Raw genomic sequence first — 23,140 nt, forward strand, 5'->3', positions numbered from 1 at the left:
TGACATTGCTTTATGCTCTTCAATTAATTATATTTGTTCTGACGTAACTTTACGCTGCTAGAGGCAGTAACGCAGGTAAGGAAGAAAGTATTTCACGTCTATATAAATTGTCAGCGCATGTGAATATTAACATTTGTGTTAATGAAGAACTCTTCTTTGACTATAACGATTGATGTAATTTTGAACATATTTAAGTACTTAATAGTTAACTAGTAGGCTAAAACTAGAACTGCATTAAAATCAATGCTAATACTTTACAGTCTAAAAAAGAATATGTCATTTTGACAGATTCGTTTGGCATCTGTCAGCACACTAGTAATTACGTCAAATTAAAAAAAGAAGATAGCTCTTTTGACTTTAATAGTGATGTACCTGAAAGAATTATAACGATGTATAACAAATCGCGTGTTTACAATGAAAACTCGTCATCAAGTTATTTACGACGCCGTATAAATCTTCAGCTTTCAGATATTTACGCGAACACTCCATATCAATGCTATTAACGTAATTAAATCTTCGGAGGCTATCTTTTATTTCGCTTTTTTCATTTCTAATGATATCTCGAAATTGGTGTTGCTTTATTACAAACTACTAATTAATTAATGTGTCATTGTATTTTCTTACTACGGTCCAATCCTTTCAATCACTACGTTTCGCTTGATGCTTGTAGGATGGCAAAAACTGCTACCTTTTAACCCAAACTTTAAATATAACAATAACAAAGGGACATGATTTCAATTCCCACACGATTAATCAAATTATCCGTTCTTTATCTTTCATTCAAAATGTATTATAGTATCTATAAAAACGTACAAAATTAATACGGTGATTAGTATTGATTACCATGTTCACAAAGCATGCTATTTTGAATCAGCAACTAAAGACAAACAAACGCGACATTGTTCCTTACACGTATATAATTTGATTGTATTTAATGAACACGCACATAATTATCACTTGACACGCTATAACGTGTTAAAATAGCGCGTTATTATTCTGCTATTTAGCATTTAACTATTTATTTCTAATAATAAGTAGCTAAATCGTTTTCTTGTTAAACAAACTGTTTAAAGCTATTTCGATGTTTGCTTTGCAATTACGGTTCCGCGTTTCAAGGAAGGATCATTTAAACGATCAGCTTAATGACTCCGAGAATCATAAAATCATTTGTTGTTTTTTCGTTATCTGTCATAACAGCTAGTGTTGTGGTTTAGTGAACAGTGTAGCAGTGTAAAATGTTGTTGCTCCTACATAAATTCGTGCACAAAATTAAACTAATAGTGTTGTGCTGGGTGAGTGGCCTTACACAGTTCGCGTGTACATTTAATACATATTTTATAGAATAATTTAGTACATTTTCTATTATATCAAAGACCGCTCAAATCATAAACAATGATCTACATCGTTCCATAACTTTGCGTATATTTACATAGACGATTTGTGTTACTTTGCAATCTCAAACTCGTAAATCCAATTCCTCCGTAGCTGATTATTGGAATAGTTATCAGTTGCCAAATCGTATTCCTGATCGTATATTACTTCACTCGGCTGTTTGTTTACGAAGTTTATTGTTTAAGGAAGCTTTACAACTGGTCACTATGAGCCAAGTTTTGTAAAACAGAACTTTGTATACTAAACGAATTGCATTTTAAATTTATATCACAAACGTCCTTTGTATGTTAAATACACTCGGAAGAAGATATAACATTTAAACTATATTAGATACTGAATCTGCTATTAAAATGAGCTACTCAGTGATTCATAAAATATGCTCTATTATGAGTTTATTTTCTCTTTGTGTATCTCTCGTCTGTATAGAAGCCACGCCTGCATAATTCAAAGCATAGAAAGTCAGCCATTTTGCGTGTTCGAAGGTACGAAATATAAAAATAATAAACGGGTTGATAGAGGCTAACGCTCCCGTGTGGTGTGGAAGTGACCGGGTCTATGGCGGGACCTTGCTTCGAGCTAAACTGGTCCGATGCGCCCGCGCACTCGACTGGTTTCGCGACCGTCAGGTGCGACCGACGCTTTACGTAATTTCGCAATCGTAATGTCATTATCACTCGTTTTATTCGACTCTCTCCTTGCCGGAAAACAGCGGTTATTTCCATTCAATAACACAATAAAGTCAAACCACAGACTTGCAGACATTGAAGTCTCTTAGAGTCGTTCACCCAAGAGTAACCGCCTAAGATACTCAACAATATCAATTCACAGTAGCCACATAATAACGTATCACTCAACGCTATGTTCGCTTCCTACCTATAAATACTTCAGCCGCTCAATAATACTTACGTTTAGCAGATTTTCACTTTAAATCACAGCTGACAGTGAGAACCTATAACAATACTAAGTTTCTTCAACTATAGAGATGCGTCAGTTGACGCAACGTCCTCCGTAGTGCATGCGCGTAACGACAATAATGTTATTTTTATACATCGAAGAGTAAATGATGATCCGACGTCGTTATAAATACATACTCCCACGCACTAACATGTCAAGGTTCACGCTGTATTTACGTTTTCGTATCACCGTGTAATTAACTAATTCCGGCCGAGCCGAGTGACGTCCGATTTACAATTTTTCATGTTTTATTATACACAAATGCGTATCAAAAAGGTTAGGCAAATTTTTCATTTGTACGCTTTTTGATTTTGAAAACTAACTTGTGTTGCAAGGTTTTAGTTTAACGGATTAACTAGAAAGTTAAAATTGCATTGATTGAATCGTGACATACAAAAGGCGGGTTATGAATCGAACGTATTATCGAATATTCAATAATAAATTACAATTCCCTAGCTAAACACCAGCCGCCTTTGTATTATGCAGGAAAGTGAAAGCACATAATAATATCAAAACAATAGCGTCTCCATACCAATTTCACTTGCAACTTTTCTCGGAACAATAATGTTCATGATTGTCGGCATTGCACAAGTAATGTCAGGGTTAACGCACGTCTGTTTCTTTGTATTTACGTCAAATATTCAATATTAACGAGATATTACTTTAGGTGAGTCTCGACCAGCTTTCAAGTTGCGGAGGTTACGACCACAGATAAATTTTATGTTCGAACAGTTATGGAAATGAATTCAAAGAAAATAGAGAATCGAGGATTTTACTAGAATATCAAGCAGACTGGCCTCAAATCTTTGACGCAGCAAAAGTTAGAATGAAATTTATTATACGATGAAGTAAATTAATTTTATGGTTGTTAATAGCACATAATAAATTTAAATTCTATTTGAAATCGTAAATAACGCGAGCAAAGAAAGCGAAAGATGACCACGACAGATAAAGGCGTCCAAGATACTTGGGTTTACATAAATCAGAGTAAACAGCTGAATGGACGCGTCGATACTGTGCTAATATCAAATTTACTTTCTACGATAACGCCGTCTGTTGTACGACGAGAAGGACCTATCGAAATATTTACTTTCTTGTATCTCTTCAAACTTGAACACCTGGGATTTTTTATAGCTATTATCAATTTCTTTAAGGTTTATTTGTCACTTAAGAACAAATAACTCTTTTGCCGTAATGTCTCTATATTACCTACAATTTATCACGAGGCCAATTTACAATAAAACAACAAAGCCACATCAATGGCCGAAGTTTCCCCAATTAACTTGAAATAGTTAACAAATTGAAATTGATGAGTATCAAATACGACATTGAAAGTTTTCTAGTCATTAGTCAAGCCTTTGTAAATATTTTGATTAATACAAGGCATATCTCACAGCCAGTCACGGCTTACGATGTACATCGGACAAATTACTTCGGAGCTCTTATTGTGGGAAATACATTACACTTTGAGATAATAAAATATATAGTTTCTATGCTTAATATAGCTAGTGTCTTGTGACAAACTGTACTGTTTATCCAACACGTTTTTACTATGCCAAGTTACTCGTCGCCGCCGGTTGGAGATGTGCCCATCCCGTAAAAAGCGGTGTGCCAAAACTTACCAACATAATTTTCACAATTCCTATTAATACGCACATCTATCGTTACAACTGTACTGTTTGAGTTCAACTGTATTTGTTCGGGACAAACTCCAGGTGCCCTGAGTGACCCTTATCGGTCGTGATCTTGGCCTTCAACGGCGCGGAAAATTTATGTTAACGGCATTATTAGAACCCATATTTTGGGCTGATTTCAAATCCAGATAAGGTTTTTTATGCGGCTGTTAGGAGCCAAGTTGAAGGTAAACGCTTAGTTGATTTAAATGCTCTTGACCACGATTTAATGCAGAAACTTATCTTACAATCTAAGTTATTTTTAATGGAAACGAAAGTGTTTATTAGACGTCTAATAAATAAATATTCTGAAGTAATCCTTCGATGAAATCTTGAAATTTGTTAAGAATTTTATCGTGATAAATATTTGACGGAGTAAATTGTGTAGTTGCAGGAAATTTTCGTAGCTTGTCTAATTTCCTGCAACAGAGACGGTTGGTAATAGTGCACGTCGAGTGGCGTGCGCAACGTTACGTCCGTTTCTTCATTCTTCTTTTATCTGTTCGCTAAATCATTTGATAACATCAACATTGTCGAAATAATTCTACACTGATGGGTTAGCAACTCGTCACTTTAAACATTCAGAGCCTTGATTTAATAATAATAGCACTCGTTGTTCTCTTGTATAATCAAGATTAAGAAATTATCTATTTCGCAATGGAATGCCGCAAGGAACGCTCTTAGGGCCGTTCTTGATCGGTGTTTTTTTTTTCTAATATATTTTCTTAATTATTTAAGTCAAGATTTTATCAAATAAACTTAACATAATAGTCACAATTTGATTATAACTTGACAAAGCATTAATTTACACGTAGTGTTAATCAACCTACAAACCAGTTGTTCCATAGCCCGTGGCGATGTCCGACTTCAAAGTAATAGGAGAAATCCACAACAAACTTGACAACATATTAAATCAACAAGAAAATTTAAATACAAATAGATATTAATCCAATATAATTGAGACTATTAATCAGAAATGTTTATTAAGATCTTGAATAGATTCGAGGTAAATCGACGTTCGTGTATATAAAAAATAGATTAGGTTATTTGATGACGTTTTTTGTATAAATAACTTGTAATCAAAATGCATTAAATTTGCAATATATGTACCTACATATTAATTAATCCGACGACGAAAACGACTTTACCAAAAGTTTAATAACAGGCTAAAAATTTAATCACGCAAACCGAAAAGTTGGTATAAATGGATTTATCGAACAACAAAACCGACTCGACTCACTTGTTCGGCTTGTGCCGATCGGTTACTTTACATATTCGGCTTTACCGGCTAGGCCGTTTAATGCCGAACCAAATATGTGTGTAGCATAACTTTTGTTTTATTTTCCATAGATTCAGAGCGTATCCATTCAACCGCCGACCACGTTACCTGGTACTAGCACCCAACTACCTACGACAGTGCATTCAATACGCATGTCCGCGATTTCTAACGTTTGCGGTTTCGCCTACATACGCACCGACTACTTACTTACCTTTGCTATGTGTTTATCGGGTTTTCACACATATTTTACTTAATGTCTATAATCTTATTGGTGTGTTTATGTCTATAATTGTATTGTTTTTTTCAGGTCTTATTTATTGTACTATTGTGTGATATTTTTGGAGTCGACTTGCATCGTTTGTCTTAGATTTTGTGAGGTCCTGTGTTTCATCTCTCTTTCCGGTATATGTTATACTTTTAATTCGGTCATTTTATTTACAACTAGCTGACCCGCGCAACTTCGCTTGCGTCACGTAAGAGAGAATGGGTCAAAATTTTCCCCGTTTTTGTAACATTTTTTACTGGTACTCTGCTCCTTTTGGTCGTAGCGTGATGATATATAGCCTATAACCTTCCTCGATAAATGGGCTATCTAACACTGAAAGAATTTTTCAAATCGGATCAGTAGTTCCTGAGATTAGCGCGTTCAAACAAACAAACAAACAAACAAACAAACAAACTCTTCAGCTTTATTATATTAGTATAGATTATCTGTTCTAGTAATCAAATCTTAGTAGTAGTCAAACGTTATGTAGCATCTTGATGATCCCAAATTCAGGGAAATAAGTGTAATGGTTTTATTATACAAATTTTCTAAATTAATTCAACATCAACTTCATGAAAACTAGTGTGCAAGTTACACAACGTCCAGTCGGTGCGGTGTACTCCCCTATTATCACGGCCCAGTTGTCGCTGGTGTGTCGTAAGCCTTACATGTATAACGACCCTAATATTTATTGGAGGCATGCAGTTATGCAAAGAAAAATAACCATGCTAATAGCTCCTTCATACGGAACGATAAAACAATCACATTGCTAAAGAAACGCAGTATTTTTATCGGCATTTTCCAAACATTTCGGGTGGCTATTCATTTAAATACCGACCAGTTTGACAACGTTTCAGACGAAAGGAATATATTATTTTATTTGTCTTTAATATTTGTATTTCACGAACAAAACACGATAGCTGCAGTCAATAACACCTTTGGAATGTAGTTTTAATAATAACTAAAATTAAAATTCTAATCTGAGTTTTAAAAGTTATTGTGCATTAGACGATAGCTGAACCCAGGTTACCTAGTGGCTACTAAATTACTTTAGGATGTACATCTATGTATCAACAAACCTACTTCCATTACAAGTCGTTGTGGTTCTGCCAAATTCGACCACTCTCGAACAATCTCATCCTAATTTGTTCTTTTGTATATTCAGTCTGCGATCAAAAGCATTTCATTTCTGACAGTAGACAGTACACAGATCCTGCTTCCTATAAATTACATCTAAAACGGTATCACAATTGTTTGTTCAAAATACCTCATTGAACTTTTGTGAACCTCAAAATCCTTTATCATTCGAATTCGTAAGAAACCTATCAAATTGCTAATTTGCTTGATGAAAAAATATTGAATCGTCTCCTTCACAAAGTTCATTGCCCTGTCGTTTATTTAGATGAAAAAATATTTAGTTATATAAAGGAAGGCTTCACTGTCAGCGGGAAATAGAGCTTATATCGTACAGTTATTTGAAATAGATAGGGTATCAATGACGCTGAAAGGTTACAACGGTTTCTATTGAATTCATAGACGTCTAGCTACGTGATTCAAATATTTATTCCTTTAATATCTCTGTCTAACAGTTACTGATGTAATATTTATGTGAATTTGTTAGTATAAATGTCACTCTTCCTTAATGTATTTTCTACTGAAAGCGATTCTGACTAGCAACATGATCTAATATAAAATTTGCGGATTTTCGGATAATCATAATTTCATTCGCTCTCAGTACGTCCCTAACTTAACACCACAATAAATTCGTCGGATCATCCCCATTTTTACGCTCAAAGGAGCCTATTTAACGCGTGAATATTATGTTAAGCCTCTATTTAACTTCAGAGATCGTTGTCCTTATAATCTTGACGAAAATTTGTACTCACCTTTATAAATATTTATAAAGGTTTTCTGACGATTATTACAAGGATCTAAGGTGATATTATTTAAAGAAAAACAGTTTTCTACGCTTTTATATGTTTTTTTCTGACCACGGAAAGATAGACAATAAATAGCTATAGATGAGAATCAACGTAACGAATCATAAATAACGTCGGTGCAATCTACGATTTCATCGGAAAAGAATTATCTTCATAGTGTCCGATACAGACAATCGTAGGCAACAAAATTTATAGCTTTGCATTTAAATACTAATAGCAATTTTGATCTATGAAACGAGTGAACGGTTCCACCGAATATCATCGCAAAAAAAATATCGTGAGGCACGAGCACGATACCGCTGCCAAAATACGTAGATATATCTCGAGACCTTTGCTAAAACAATGTTCATAACTTCCTATTCAGCTGAAAACAAAGAAGAACAATCGTTGATCGCCAAGATTTCTCACAGCGCACCTTGAACCTATCGATAACCAATCATTTATTATATTCGTCTCACAAAGGAAAGGTTGAGAAGGCACGTGGCCTTGCAGGCTTCGTGGTGAGGTCGCATGTCTATTCGCCGCTCATAATGGGCAGCAGATGACAGCCACGATAAGGGTACCTCAGAGCTGACAGATCGACTGGATATGACACGCGTCACGAACAATAGCTTGCTTGACTACAGTCACCTGCTTTTAGATTGTGTGTAACCTGCCCTAATAGCCTTGAGCCTTCAAGATTTTCGCGTAGTGAAACTTAGCGCGTCTAGTGACGTCAGCGCGTCATTTAAATGTAGTGAGACAGTTCAATGTAATCACAGGTGCATTGATATTAAGTTCATGGTCTAGTATTACGTGCGGTTAAAATTAAATAATATTTATTCGCTTTCCTTGCTCTCGCATTTAACAAGCCCAATTCAAGGCTTAAGCATTTTCAATATCGATTTACGTATTAAAATTGTGTACTTTAAAGACTTCCTCATTGCGGTTCGATAACGAAGCTATAAAAGCCCTTCCTATTATATTGTAGGGTCATGAATCACCACTGAATTAAGCGCCCTTACCCTGGTACAATAAATACGTCGCCACATTTTTTGTTCGTCAACAATTCGTCTTCGAAAACGTCAACAATGCGTCAAGCTCGCCGACCACTACCGAACATAGTATTGCCTTGCGCGCGCGCAATTCTTTTATTAATTATAGTGGCCAATTCAGTGGAGGATATGACGCCATGACGGCGGTGTCCGAGCGTGACCCACCTGCAAATCGTCCGCGCCGGGTGCCCGCACGCAATCGGTATTCATCCTTGAATCGTTTGTGGTACAAACTGTATTGTTGTTCGGCGCGTGCCATCCAAATATCATGGGCCTCTTTAATACCAGATTAAATATGCACATTTTAAACAGGGAACTTGGTCGTTTCAATAAATTGGCGTGCCCGAGATGTTTTCTTCTTCCTTTTGTTTCGGATGTGATGTTTTAAAATTCCTTAATGGCTCTTACCGGAGACGAGAAGCACGATAATCGTGGACGTGCATCTACATTAGGATAACACACATTCACAGAATGAGTCCTTTTCCGTCTCACAAATTAGAATATTCAAGACAACGTGAGTAAAAATAACGGAGACCAAATTACATTATTTAAATGTCGTGGTTCTCGATTCTGCATAATGTCAAATAATACTAAGACATAATATGCTAATAAGCGATCGATTTCTTCGGCTGTTTATGGTACCGACGAGCTGCGTTATGTCATGACATTTGAAACCAGCGGCGCATGCGGTGATTACTTATTTCATAACTACGTTTAACCACAGTTTGTATTCGCGAGAACGTTACTGCCAACACAACATTAGCGGTGTCGAATCGCAAATCAATTCTGGGCTGTTTGCTGTCGTTAACTATCGCGCATGGCGTGCTCAATGTTATTCGATACGGTACGCCCCTACTTTAAGTTCTCGATCCATAAATTGACCATAAAAATGTACATTGATATTATTGATAGTCCCCTGGCACAGGTATTTGTAAGGATGGAGTTTCTTAACTCGTAAACTGCTAAAGATAATTATATCCGTCCGTATGTTTGCATGAGCTGTAATAGCTATTGGTTGTAAGTAAACAATCATAGCGAGTTAAGAGGAGAAACTTTAAACTCTCTATAAATCAGTAATGGGCCTTGCAGTTTACAAAGAAAAACAGTTCTACAAAACAATCGAGCTTGAACAAATCAAGATGTTGTAGCCTTGATCGGTTAGCACTTAAGAATTATGATTTAGTTTTTGTGCGTATATTGATACACCAATTTGATTTAATCACTGCTACCTGTTCACGTTTCTTATGTATCATATCGTTAATAGAGTGCGTGAACTAATGAGGAAGTAGCGAGTAACACCCTGCTTAATTATTATTTTGATGGTGTAACTACGTCGCTCGATTGTTCATAGCCTTCACTTAAATTTTGTGAGTTTCCTGAGTTACTGTAAATAAACGGAGAGCTCCTCTCAAAAGATATGAAAGACTAATGGGGTTGGAGTACTCGCCAATGTGAACAAGACACTTGATCGCGTTTTATGTTTATTTTCTTGAGAGTTTCTCGAAGCAATTTCTCTGATCGAAGCTCGGCAAGAAATATCGATTGATGTTCTTATTCGAGCTACGAGATTACTGACATTACACACGAACCCTTTAAACGAGTTATTTGTTGAATGTAATTACGTAAAGTTCATTGGTAACTGGCATTAACCATATTTGAGGGCCGAGCTGCAAATGTGAAGTAAATCTGACTTTAAAATTAATCAATAACCACGGCGCCTATATTTTGTAATTTATAACCAAAACATGTTACAGTAGTAATTTTTATTCAGCGGTTTGTTTATAATAATGCTTTTAGAAGCGATAGATACAGGCTGTTATTTTAGAAATATGAAGTATCGGTGCGAAGTTAATAAACATGTCAGTCTATGTTCGCGTTGATAAAGTATCTACGCCATTTGTCCGTCAGGAAGGTGCGGAAGAACGTTTAATTTAAACAGATTATGAAATGTATCGAGAATATATTGCTAGCACTTCGCTGTACTAATGTGAGCCTCGCATACATCAAATGTAATGGCTACTTATTTTTTATGGTAACTTATTATAGTAACGGAACCTACATAATTATTTCGAAACTAGTATCGAAAGCGTAGGTACTACTTTTGACAGGTGTCAGAAATGGCAACCCCGAAATGTGTGTTGCAAAACTACACACAAAGTTCTAGTCATTAAGCCTATTAACAACATATAGTAGAGTATTTCATGTCTTAATAGTAAGTAATGGTAGTCACATAAGTAGTGCATATTGTTCGCGCGTGTGTCGTACGTGAAAGCGCCGCGGTCGGCTGACAGCCGCGATGGATGATTCATGTCGTATTCAATGCTCATAACATGGTGCTGCACGTATTACGACATGGCGGCTAGTCGAATTTTAAAAAACGTTTCGCAATGAACCCGCGCCGGCCCTTTGTAAACTAAATGTCAGTCACATCACATCACTAACTTTATTTTATAACTCTTTGGCAGCATTCGGCTCTTTCTTAATTCGTGAACTATTTCAGTGATTTCGAAAATCTGTTTTATACATCTTGCCATTGACCCAATAGTAATATAGTAAATGATTTGAAACTCATGTCGGCATTATGGTTCTTTAGTGGAGCAAGGGCGATTGTGTTATGGTTTTGGGAAATTATAAATTCAAATAATATTTTTTGTTTTAACATACCTACCATAAAACTTTGAGAACATTAAATAAAAGAAGCTTTAAAAATATTTATATTTCTAAATTCAACAACACATTTCGCATTTACAGGCACCAGAAACCTATAAATCTATCTGTTGGTACAAGACAAACCGTCTGTCATCGTTGTCTCACAAAACTGCATGATTTACTCGATACACTCGGTCGTCGGTGTAACGCGTCGTACCGCTTCCGTCGTGCGGAGTACCGAGCACCGACCATCTCGTTTGACATTGTAGCGAGCGTCCGTCTGTCTGTCACTCATGATCGTACTATGTCCAACTACTTCCAAGTAGTTCCAAGAACGGATGCCGCTCGCACCAGGACGTCCACTCATTACCAACGGTCAGGCGAGTTTAGCCATTTCTGACATACGTGCGTGCCTCGGATTGTCCCGTAACTAGTGCTTTAATTGCACGACCATGTTTTACCCTTTTTGTATCGTTTTCTTTTACTCTTTTTGTGGTTTCCTGTCTCAGTTGTATCTCGGCTAGAAACAGAGAAGTTTTCCTTATAAGAATACTTTTATTTTGTAGTAAATTTGAAGTTAAGAAATCCAGCTTTCTTCTAATTGTTTTAATTGTGGTTTTAAGAAAATCATTGATGCCCAAACATGGATGATAACGGTCTTTAATAGTGCATTTAATAAAAGTCGATCCATGCTTCAGTGGACCATTTAATGGTGACTATTACCGGGTACGTTCAAGTGGCGGGCGTGAACCGTTACTGTGGGGAAAGCTTTTCATCATTACACGACCCAGTAATTGATATGTGCCATATCTGTACGCGCTGCAACACTTAGTGCTGAAGTGACGATGTTCTTTTAAGTGTATCACTTGTGATTGCGTGACATTGCACATTGCTGTATATAAATAGTAAAAAACAAGCGCACAGTAACGGTACATAAAAGGAAAACATTTTATGGCTGGCGCTTGATTTCCTCGAAGTGTTGTTTAAATCGTATCGTGTGCGATTTGTTTACTTTTTGTGTAAAAAACAGAAAAACTAGTTAAAATTACAAGAATTTTCGACAACTTCTAAAAAGTAGAGTTTGTGAGCACTGTAAAATAGCCGGATATTTTAGAACTCCAGCTTAATTATCGGCTTAACATCAAAGTAAACAAAGCGTGTGTATCTCGATTGCAAGTAATAATAAAGATCGCGAGCGCATATCGCACCACATGGCCGCTGAGCGCGGAGCCAGACCGAGTGTCTGCCTTGTACGCAACATGCACGGACGACACACTCGCACATATACTTGTGCGACGTCTCGATACGAAGCATCGAACACATCTCATTACCACCGATACTCGTATCATTTCCACCGCTTTCACAAATTCGATTAACTTTTTTCTCGACATTTGGACTGTCTCCAATCGCACAACCGATTGAATACAAGTAACCATTCGACACAGAATATTGTTGTTTGACTCACTTCCCGAGAAACGGATTTATCGCCTCCCTTCTAAATGTTTTCTAAAAGAAATTGGGTTGCCTTTGTGTTACCAATAATGTAGCAGGAAGTCTTTAAAATGTACTTTTATCGCGCAGGGAAACATTCCTTTGTGGAGTCCTTGTTACATACGAGCTTCTTGTTATTTCTAAATGCCGTAAATCTTCGTTTTTAGATCTTTCTGTCAAATAACTCCTATATTTGGTACGTTTAATTTATATGGTAACATCTAAATATATGGACAGCAAGAAGTCAAACAAACAGACAAGCAATGATTGAAAGCATAATAGAAGACTTACGAAAACCAAACACGTGGCATTTCAATTGATTTCTAAATGAAACAGCTTACATTGTGCATTCTCAATAGCAATAGAATCGCAATAGTGGTGCATCTGTAGGCTCTTTACTGTCAATCGGTTATCCTGCGATCGTTCGGGTGCGCGCACGCATGCGCCGCGTCCGCCCGTCCGCAACGCTGCCGGGGTCGACGACCCCACGCACACCCGCCGAACAAATATATAGAATCGCTGGAAACGATTGCGAAAATGTACGAAATGTGACATTATACAATTTATGGCCCGCGCGGTTATGCAACGACTTAGGTTATTTGCAATCATAACAATGTTTACTTTCCACGGCATGTAGGACAAATGACAATGTTTCAGAACCTATAGTTTATTGCATACGCAGTCTATTTGTAACCTACCTACGTAGTTATCAGAACTATGTAACTGTTATGGACTCAAACTATACTGTAGCTTTGGCAGCGAGTTGTATGTAATCACGTTTTGCACTTGACAAGTCAAAGGATTGCTTCCCTTTGCAAAACGTGTTTCCGACCGCATCAGGGGGTGGTGTATGTGGGAGTAACAAACGTGAAATGACTCTTGTGACTGAACTACACCTTCGTGCAGTAACACGATCCTTGCACAATCCACTTACTCATCCAGTTACGCATTAAGGAACTTTCTCGTTGAAGACAATGCGCCCACATGGCTCATCCAGCAAGTCTTCCGTGTCTATGTGCTCATTCAATAACCGAGTGGGTTGACGGACGCTTGCCAATTATTATTGTTTACTTTCTATCCTTAATTGCATATTTACTGTCTTTCAAAGCGTTTCGTGATTCATGAACTAACCTCTCGAATGATGTATGGAAGCTGTCGTCGGTAGACTCCCCCGAAATCGCTTACATGATTACTAATAGAACAAATATATTCTTAATTATAATATATGGTTAATAAATCTTCGGTAGAAGCTGTCAGTGAATTCGTGGACCACCTGATAGAAATCAATCAGTGAATGTATGTGACAGAAATAATTTGTATCAATGTAAAACGTTTCACTATGATGGGTTCACGTCAGGACGAAAGATAGAAAGTGATAATAATTATTGATTAATAGTACAAGTCACTCACTGTCAAATGTTAGATTTCATTGTGGTAATAGCTTTTTATTTAATATATTATGTTAGACATGAATTTCGCCATTGTGTCTATCGGTCAATGAACTGTTTGACTGAAACGGAGGCATCGTTTTAATTAATTTAATGAACTTCCTACGTTATATTTTCACGGTAGAATTTGTTTTAGCGAGGTTTATGACGTGTTTATTAACGAATATAAGTGGTGTTATATCCTCGAACACAGTATAACATCAACAAACAATCTCGATTGGAAAATGAAAACTAAAAGCAGATTAAGGAAAGTAGAGCATCTTTTCATTCGTATCAAAATATTTACATGAATCCAAATAATATAACACTACATTTTCTGGGTAACATCAAACGTATACATACATAATATCCCACCTGTTAAACACGAAGGCTTAGGCAGAAGGGTATGAAACACCCATCCATACGCTTTGCAATAAACAATATTGGTCCCATGTAATAGGGCGAGCCTGTTGCCATTAATAGGGCACGTTGCCAAACTACCATCGAAAAACAACATAACATACCTAAATTACAAAATACCGATAGCAATTTTCCCGACCCGGGAATCGAATCCGAAACCTCATGATCAACAGTCGGTTACACTACTTACCATGCCACAAGCAGTTTATACTCACTTCTGAAAAATAAAACTTATTACAAACACGTAATGAAAAGACAAACTTACATACGTAACTGAAAACAGTATATTCATGTTATCAAAATAATCGTATACTAATTTCCCGTATAGTGTTCAATAGCAATAAAATAGCGGAAAATAAACCGGTTAGTATCAACATTTAGTACTGAAACTATCTTCTTGAATTATTACGAGTTAATGTACTGGCTGTGTTCAATTACATTAACGGTAATTATTACACCGGGGAATGCACACGTGTAACGATTATAAACATATACTTTCTTTTAGAAATTAATCTGACTGGTTTTCATATTAGTTACCGTGCAATATTTTGCATAGAGCAATAATGTAACTAATGCTTAGAAAAATACACTCAAAACTAACTTTACAATAAAGAAAAGTCTTCAACAATTGCCCTTTTCTTAGATTTTTCTAAAATTCAATTTTATTGATGTCTAAAACACAAGTTCCTAGTAACTTCTGACTGCTGATACCATAGCACAATGAATAAAGTAAGCAATAGTCAAGCAAACATGCTCTTATCAATACATAACTAAAATTTTCTAAGCTACTTTGTTTATCATTTCAATGGTAGAAAACTTCGTCAGTACTAATTTGATTCTTTTTATTAACGTTAATGGTGTTTACATACTGGCTACATCGACCAGGCATTAAAAGGTCTTTCGGCATTCGATGCATGCTCCTGATATACGAGCAAAAACGATCATTATGCATACTCAAGCCGTAACCATTAACAAGAAACTTCATATAAATGAGCCGTGCTTATATCTCATCAGCAAGTAATAGCACAATAGCACATTGATCCAGGCGAAATTAATGAAGTCATTAGGGTAGTCGGTTCGGTTCCGCGTCATCGGCCGTCGCCGGAGCGCAGCGCACGCCCCGCCGCTCATCTCGGTCAACATCACGGTAAACAAAACAACCAATTACTTATTGCTTTAAGAAGAAAGAGTTCGTACTTTTCTATCAATTTTACCTATCGTTGATTCATGCTGTTTAAGAAGCAATTCTAACAAAAAGATGCTCTAAATTTTACGAAAACTAGTTGGAATGCACTGGATTGTTTTGTAGTCGAATTTATTTTTAGATTAGTTAATTGCTCACAAAGTGAAATGACACCTTTGGCTACAATTTAAGAACTATTGGTGTGACATGATTTGTTAAGATTGTTTGAAAATTGACGTGAAAAAATATGTTGATAGGTTAGGAATAGGAAACAGGATAGGAAGTTGTCGGGCAACAGTATAAGGAAAAAAAACTGCGTTATTTTTAAAGTTATTTTCTTCTTATTTTTCATAAGTGGATTGCTTTGAAACCAGGCGACTGAACCACTTAGAAAAGCCACTAACCCTCAAACAAGAACAGGATATTTCGAACCAAATACTAGTACAATACTTTCTTCATAGTATAAATGGCTTCGGCTTGAAAAAAGAGAAATTATCTGAGATATGTCAATCAAGAACTTCCTCGCAAAATATTGTGGTTTGTTCCGTAAACATACAAGATGTAATGAGGCTGCTTCACACACGGAATGAGGGTAAAAGCTTTTGCGATTTAAACGATTTATTTTGTGACAAATTTATACCAATATTGTGTTGACATGTCGACTTTTTGATCTCATACTTTAGTTAAATGTTGATACATTTTTATTCAATAAAATATTGTTTATGTATTACAGCATTATTTTTGGGTTAACTTTAAATCTGTATTACCTTAGAATATGTTTATAGCTTTAGTAATGGACTAGGCATTTCAAAAACTGAGGACAGTTGTATACAGATTGAAAGCTAAGATCAAGTGGGTGTCCGAATGTCCCTTCACCGATGTAGTTAAATGTAGGGCATAAAACACTATCAAATAAAGCCCACATTGCAATATTTGCACATAATACATCTATGGTTTGATGATAATGATGATAATAACATTAGTACCACGCCTCGACCACAGATACAAATCATTCCCTAACCCATCTTACGTCACGAGCCCGCCCAGACGCCATGATTGCAACAAAAAACATTATAAACTAGTTATGCAACGTTATCATTGTTATTATGACCGTAATTCGCAAGTAGGCTATCGGCTCTATCATTACTTATATTAAGGCTTCGATCGCTTTTGGTGTCTTCGCCCACACTGCACTTTGATTGGATTTCTAGATACTAGTACTAACGTAATTACGATTAATCAGATTCTGTTTGTTATTTACAATGCTCCAACTGTATTACTGCAGTTCACAATTATGCCTTGTTTAAACCACGCATCGCTTTTGAGAATACCGCGAAAATATACACGCGCTACTTTCAGTCGTCGGCAGAATTTATTGAAATTTATCGCGAAGGTTGCGAGAAATCAACATAAACAGACTCAAGCTAATAATGAGTTTTTATTTAGTAAACAGTCTCGTCTCATAACGCTTTGAACGTTCCGACTCGTACGTGCTTTCATACACGTTTCAATGAACTCCTTAACTTCGCGAAATTTCCCTAATTTAACGGTCCATTTATCTAAAGCTCTAACGTATTTTATTTGCAGTGCGCTCATTAACAGAACCTACGCCAAAATTATCATCACCCACATTAATGAATGAATGAATGTTAATTCACTGAACGAGGGCTGACACTAGCGCGCTCTAGGATTTATTCGCAAAGTATAATTTCATAAAACGCATCTGGTGACCACGTAGGCCGCATATCCGTTCTACTTCCAGACAACAGTGATATAAATAGAATAAAATAGGTTATAAAACATGAACGTATTAAACGAACTGACCCAAATACGTGTATGACGCTGGAGCCTGACGTAATATAACGTAAGGCAGATCGGGATCGAACCCATTCACCAAAGTGATCTGGTTTCTATTATACTTTCTAAACGATAGATAAATACGCAAATCACCACATTAAACCCGCACTCATAATATACAGGATGCCATTAAATAGAAAGTTATAAAACGCTTTTACTGGATAAAATATCGAATTGAAAGTTAGCACTTGAAATCAAATTGTTCACCGTCGTACGGGCAAACTTAAATGTATTAAATTGTAGAATACAATAAGTATGCATTAACAACACAATGCTACGTTATCTCCGACTTGGATCACTAATAAATATAACATCACTAAACGTCCGTAAAATTGAATAACAATGTAGCACTTTTGCCGTTTTAACATTTACGTAACGTAAAATTAATTGTTGAGCGTGTGATATCCGCCGCGATCTCTGCTACCAAATAGCCCTCTTAGCGCCGACGACGTCTGGGCTCACTGGCTTTTGTCGTTACGCAACTGTGACTCATATTACCAAATATCGAACTGCAACATACCCATACCACTATAGATCTACACGCACTATAAATCTTACAAGACGCCGCTGTTGAATCATCCGAGCAACCATTGTTTATTCGTCACTTAGTCACGATAAGTAGATTTAATCGACATAATGTTGGACCAAATCATTACACAAATCGTCATAACACGTTACGTAAAAAAGAAACGCAAATATTACGGAAACGCTTAAGACATATTTGCAAAGAACCGTTGTGTTCTATTCACGAGTACGCACAATATGATTCGCAATCGCAATTCAAATGGTAATAAGAGAATCGACTATTAGTCGACGGGCGTCAATCAGGACGTCAGTCAGTGAAGTCATTGGAGTCTTATAACTTTTGTACGTCTGAATTTGTAGTTTTTATTACAAACCTACGTGCGTAATGTGGTAGTGACTCAGCCTGTCAAAAGTGTTAGCAACTACATCATTTATAGTTCAGTCAACATTTTGATCGATAGTGATTCGATCTTTCACTTTGGCGCTCTATAACACCAAACAGAAAGTGCGAAAACTTTGGGTTCAATGACAAATTAAGGAAATCGTGTGAAGGGTTGTCACTTGACACAGATAATATATATTAATAGCCTTGTTAAAAATGTATCCTGTAAAGATTCTCACAGTTACTAACGAATACTTGGAAAATCACACGTCATACTTAATTTTGTGTCAGGAAAAGGGTTAAAGAACTTTGTGTCTGGCTATGTCTGGGAAATTGCACAGCCCTATGTGACGAGAAGGAAAAGTATGACAAATTGCGTTTGACGCTCGGTACGGTCGATGTTCCGATGAAATTACGAGTGACACGGTCATTCTCACGAGTACTCGATTATAAATCACTTTGCAAATTGATGTACCCGGATCTGTGAACGAACGTGACATAGACAACAGTTCTTTTGCACAGCAAATGATTCGACAAATTCAACAGTCAATAGCTTTGTTGTTGCAATCTCAAAATCAACGAAAACTATTTACCTAATTTCTTTCATAAAATATCTTGACAATAAGTCGGATCAACTAAATAATTTCGTTGGTCACAATAACAATATATTTACCCAAATAAACGTCTATTATAGAGAAGTAAATCATTTTCACAATACTATTGTGTTGAATGGGCCATCCGGAAAACAGCATAAGTTTCAGTAGCGTGAAAAATACGTTTTGGCAGACGACGCGGAGTCTGCGCGGGAGCACTTTCTCTGCGCAGACGCAGATCGACAGAGCGCCGTCATAGTCCTTCAGACGCGCGCGAGCGCCGCCCGCCCGCCGGTACGCTGCACTATACGTTTCCGGAAATTTATTTAATTTTCACAGTGTTGTTTTACGACCGGAATCGATTCGGCCGAGCACTCCGTTCGGGTGATTGATTGATATATTATAATACTCGGATATTTTCGGGATCGATTTATGTCATTCATCTCAGTGATATTTCGGAAGTTTGTGGCTCGTGAGGGCCAATGCCCTCGATCTGAATTCACCTGTAAAGTTCGCTGGAATTGTTTTGTTTGAGTGTGTCGAATAAGTGCATTATTGTGCGGTGGCGGTGCCAAGCTGTGACAATGACCAACACGCCCCGTCCTCACATGTGACGCGCGTGGACTACGGCCAAAACATGACTCTGTGGTACACCGATATATTGGTGAGCATGCAAGTATTGTCAACACCCCAGATTTAAAAAATATACAAAAATTCTAATATAATCGTCATAATCTTTTAAAAACTTTGTAATTCTAATGTATTCTTTCTTTTATAAAATAAAGCATTGGCAGGTGTGGTCCGATCGATCTCTAATAGTCTAAGCGATCGATCCTACATTTTAATTCGTTCGGTCGTATAAGCGCAGGCGTTGCAGACAACACGCCTCGCAATTACGATTATTGGAAGGTACTACGTACAGGCAATTGACCCACAAGTAAAGTGATATGCTATTACCGCCGATAGAGGTGCCGCCAGTGCCCACAGTTATCGGGTCAATTACTCGATAGTTTAGAAATTCTTTCGTTTACTTTCTATATAATGAGCGCACATTGGGTCTCGTCAACGAGCCTAGTCAACGAGCATCCTCATTACGGCTCCCTGTTAATTGTTTATTAGCATCTCTCGGTACACTATACGTGCACTTCGTTACGTCACCGTACCACTTCTGACAAGACGTTGACCCACTAATTGCGTACGATGTGAATAGGTTGCAAACGCGAAATGTTGTCGTCCGACAGACGTACGTGTTTTTTACTCCACTGTTACGTTACACATGCGGAAATTAGCTGATGTGGGTCAGGCTCAATAAATCATCGATTCTTATCTCTGTCCGAACATTTTCGAGACCATTGAAAGCACGAACGTTTTCTCACATAAACCAAAATTGAGAACAAATTGTATCCGATCACGATAAGCTAATGCTTTTTATTGTTCTATAAAGTATTGTCTTTTTAATAACTCGATGTGCTCATTTTTCGAGTGACGCCTTCGCGTCGCCGTTGTTTTGGTTAAAGGTTAAGAGGTTGACCGTCAGAAATAAATAATTAGCGCATGTTTTTCCGCGAAGTGCGATTTATAACACCGTCTGAAACCATCTGTTTATGTTTAAAATGTATTCCACAAAACAGTGACTTTATATCGTGAAAGAAACTGACCTTTCTAACCGCGTAATTAAATAGGAATCACGATTCTGAGACATGAAGACTGTGTAACCTTTGCGTTTGTTGACGATCTCATAAAGTATCATGTCAAGGGCCCGTATCGCACGCTGTGACGATGTAGCACGCAGAAAGCCGCGGAAGACGCGACCGAGTTTGCACTTTCGATTTCCTCCGAGTAACTAGGCTCCACTGCCTCGCCTCGGTTTGTGCCTCGGGCCTGTAAACACGCGCCGGCTACTTAACAAAACCTATTCACTACTACAATATAGGCAGCAGTAAAATGTTTATTCAAAGATGACCTACTTTAGTTTCGTCAATCGTTTACCGAACCGTTACTATTTTGAAGATTGTTAAAATATGTTTTCGGTTTCAGAAAGTAATCAATTGTTTGAGTATTTGGCATTCGTCATTAATTACTAGTCTTTTATCACGTGAGTAAAATATTGCTAATTATTGTCTGAACTATTTCAGACATGTTAAAGAAATCTACACGAGATATATGTCTGTCTTCTCGAGTTAAAAATGTCTAAACGTCTCGAAGATTCATGGCAGATAGTTCATAGACATTAACTGGTAGATACAATCAGTACCGTGAAAAAACGTGTCTATTATTTTAGTGATAGCGCTGTTTCATATCCGCGCGCGGTCGGTTGTACCTCGTGCGTTTCGTTTCGTCGCCACACTCGATTAATGCCGCCTTCTCTCTGTAACTAACACGTTACACGACTAGCACTTGTCTGATTCATGTCTATTCTTTTTGAAATACCTATAATTAGGGGGTGAAAGCTAGACGACGACGGTTTTTAGTTCCGTCAAGTGTCGCCTCACGATTTGACCGTAACTTGTTTTTCGGAATGCGCGTAATTACAATAATTTTGTTTAACATTCGAAACGTTTTGATTACACGCTTGCTTTAATATACGAGATAATATAAATTATTTCGGTCTATATTTATCGCTAAAACGTTCTTGTTTCGTAAGTCTAGATCGTAATAAATTTGAAGTGGAAGATCATAAAATGCGATTCGTCTTACAAACGTCATACAGTTTTTTGTATGTTATAGATAAGAGTAATGGAGTAGCGCCAAGATTATGTTACCTATTGTTACATTTTTCGATATTTTACGTCACCGATAGTCACGCGATTTCGTTGCGTTGACCTCCGACGTTATAATGTAAAGCTTCATCGGTAAAAGCATATTTACAACTTCCTTTACATTTTAACACAGAACATAAATAACGATACTATTTTCCTGGTAAAATATTGCCACACGATTGAAGCTTTTGGTCGTCAATCTTCAAACAAAACATTCCTAAACTACAATCGCGTAAATGATATTAAACAGACAAGTTAGTAACAGAAAACCTTCAAACCTTCAGTCTTAAGACATCTCAGTCAAACTAGTCTAGTCAAATCCAAAGTTTAGTTTACGACTTCCCTCCTCTGTTTACACCAGAAACTTTATAACAAGTCAAAATACCTATATCTTTTAAAAAGCTCCATAGAAAAAACTAGGCAACATATGTAAAGTTTATATTCCATTTGTTGCAGAGCCCCGGCGCGGTGAGCGGCGCGGGCACGGACGCGCAACAGTCGCGCGACGCGCTCGACGTGCGCTACTCGCTGGCCGCGCTCGCCGACGACTACACCAAGCGCAAGCACGTCGTCCGAGTCACTACAGCCGCTGGTGCTGAGTTATTACTACAGGTAAACGGGGATCTTTGTCATAAGATCTAATAGGCTCATAACACCACCAAATCTGGAATCAAAATTTGAAGTTTCGAACTGCTATTTAACTTGTAAAACTTATACGAAAGCAATATGATGATACTGCAGTTGCGCCATTAGATATAAAATACAAGCAACAGAGTTGTAGTCTCAAGGAAATTAATGCTTTTAATCAACCCTTTTCAAATCTATAGCTTCCACTCTACAAATTATGTTAGTGAACATTATGATGGAAAACATGCATTACTACTGTTTTTTTATAGTTCATAGACAACTTTGCCTTAGTAAAAAAAAGCTAAAGCTTTCGTAGGAATAACAAACTGTTGGCATAATAGAAAGAATTAAATACTACAGAAAGTTGAATGGACTTAGTTTTAAATTATTCTTAGATCAAGCACTTAGCTAAAACAACTTCTATCACTAACATATAAATTGTAGTCAACCGTGACTGGTCTACAAAATTTATCGTCTCTACGAACAGAGGACGGTTACGTATTTTCATTGTAACATTCTATTCAATTCAACTATTAGCGCGGCAGTTTGCCAACCTATGCGTACATTGATAAATCGTTTTAGTAACATAAGTAATGAATTCACTAACTGCGCAATTTCAGCCACTTTCATTCTGTTTTTGTATGAAGATTCCTATTCTCTATTTATACTATGGCCTATGTCAGATGTTTG

At 37.0% G+C, this 23,140-nt stretch overlaps 1 protein-coding gene across 10 annotated transcripts in view; it reads left to right on the forward strand.

Annotated features, from left to right (window-relative positions):
* LOC142972231 (rho GTPase-activating protein 23-like) overlaps nt 1–23,140 on the forward strand; it is a 387,583-nt gene that overhangs the window by 357,154 nt on the left and 7,289 nt on the right. For all 10 annotated transcript variants that reach the window (XM_076113132.1, XM_076113129.1, XM_076113131.1 and 7 more), the window contains one exon: nt 22,280–22,435. In XM_076113132.1, coding sequence (XP_075969247.1) covers nt 22,280–22,435 — 156 coding nt within the window. The remainder of the gene's footprint in view (nt 1–22,279; nt 22,436–23,140) is intronic.

This window comes from Anticarsia gemmatalis, chromosome 4 (genome assembly GCF_050436995.1).
Source record: "Anticarsia gemmatalis isolate Benzon Research Colony breed Stoneville strain chromosome 4, ilAntGemm2 primary, whole genome shotgun sequence".
NCBI lineage: Eukaryota > Metazoa > Arthropoda > Insecta > Lepidoptera > Erebidae > Anticarsia > Anticarsia gemmatalis.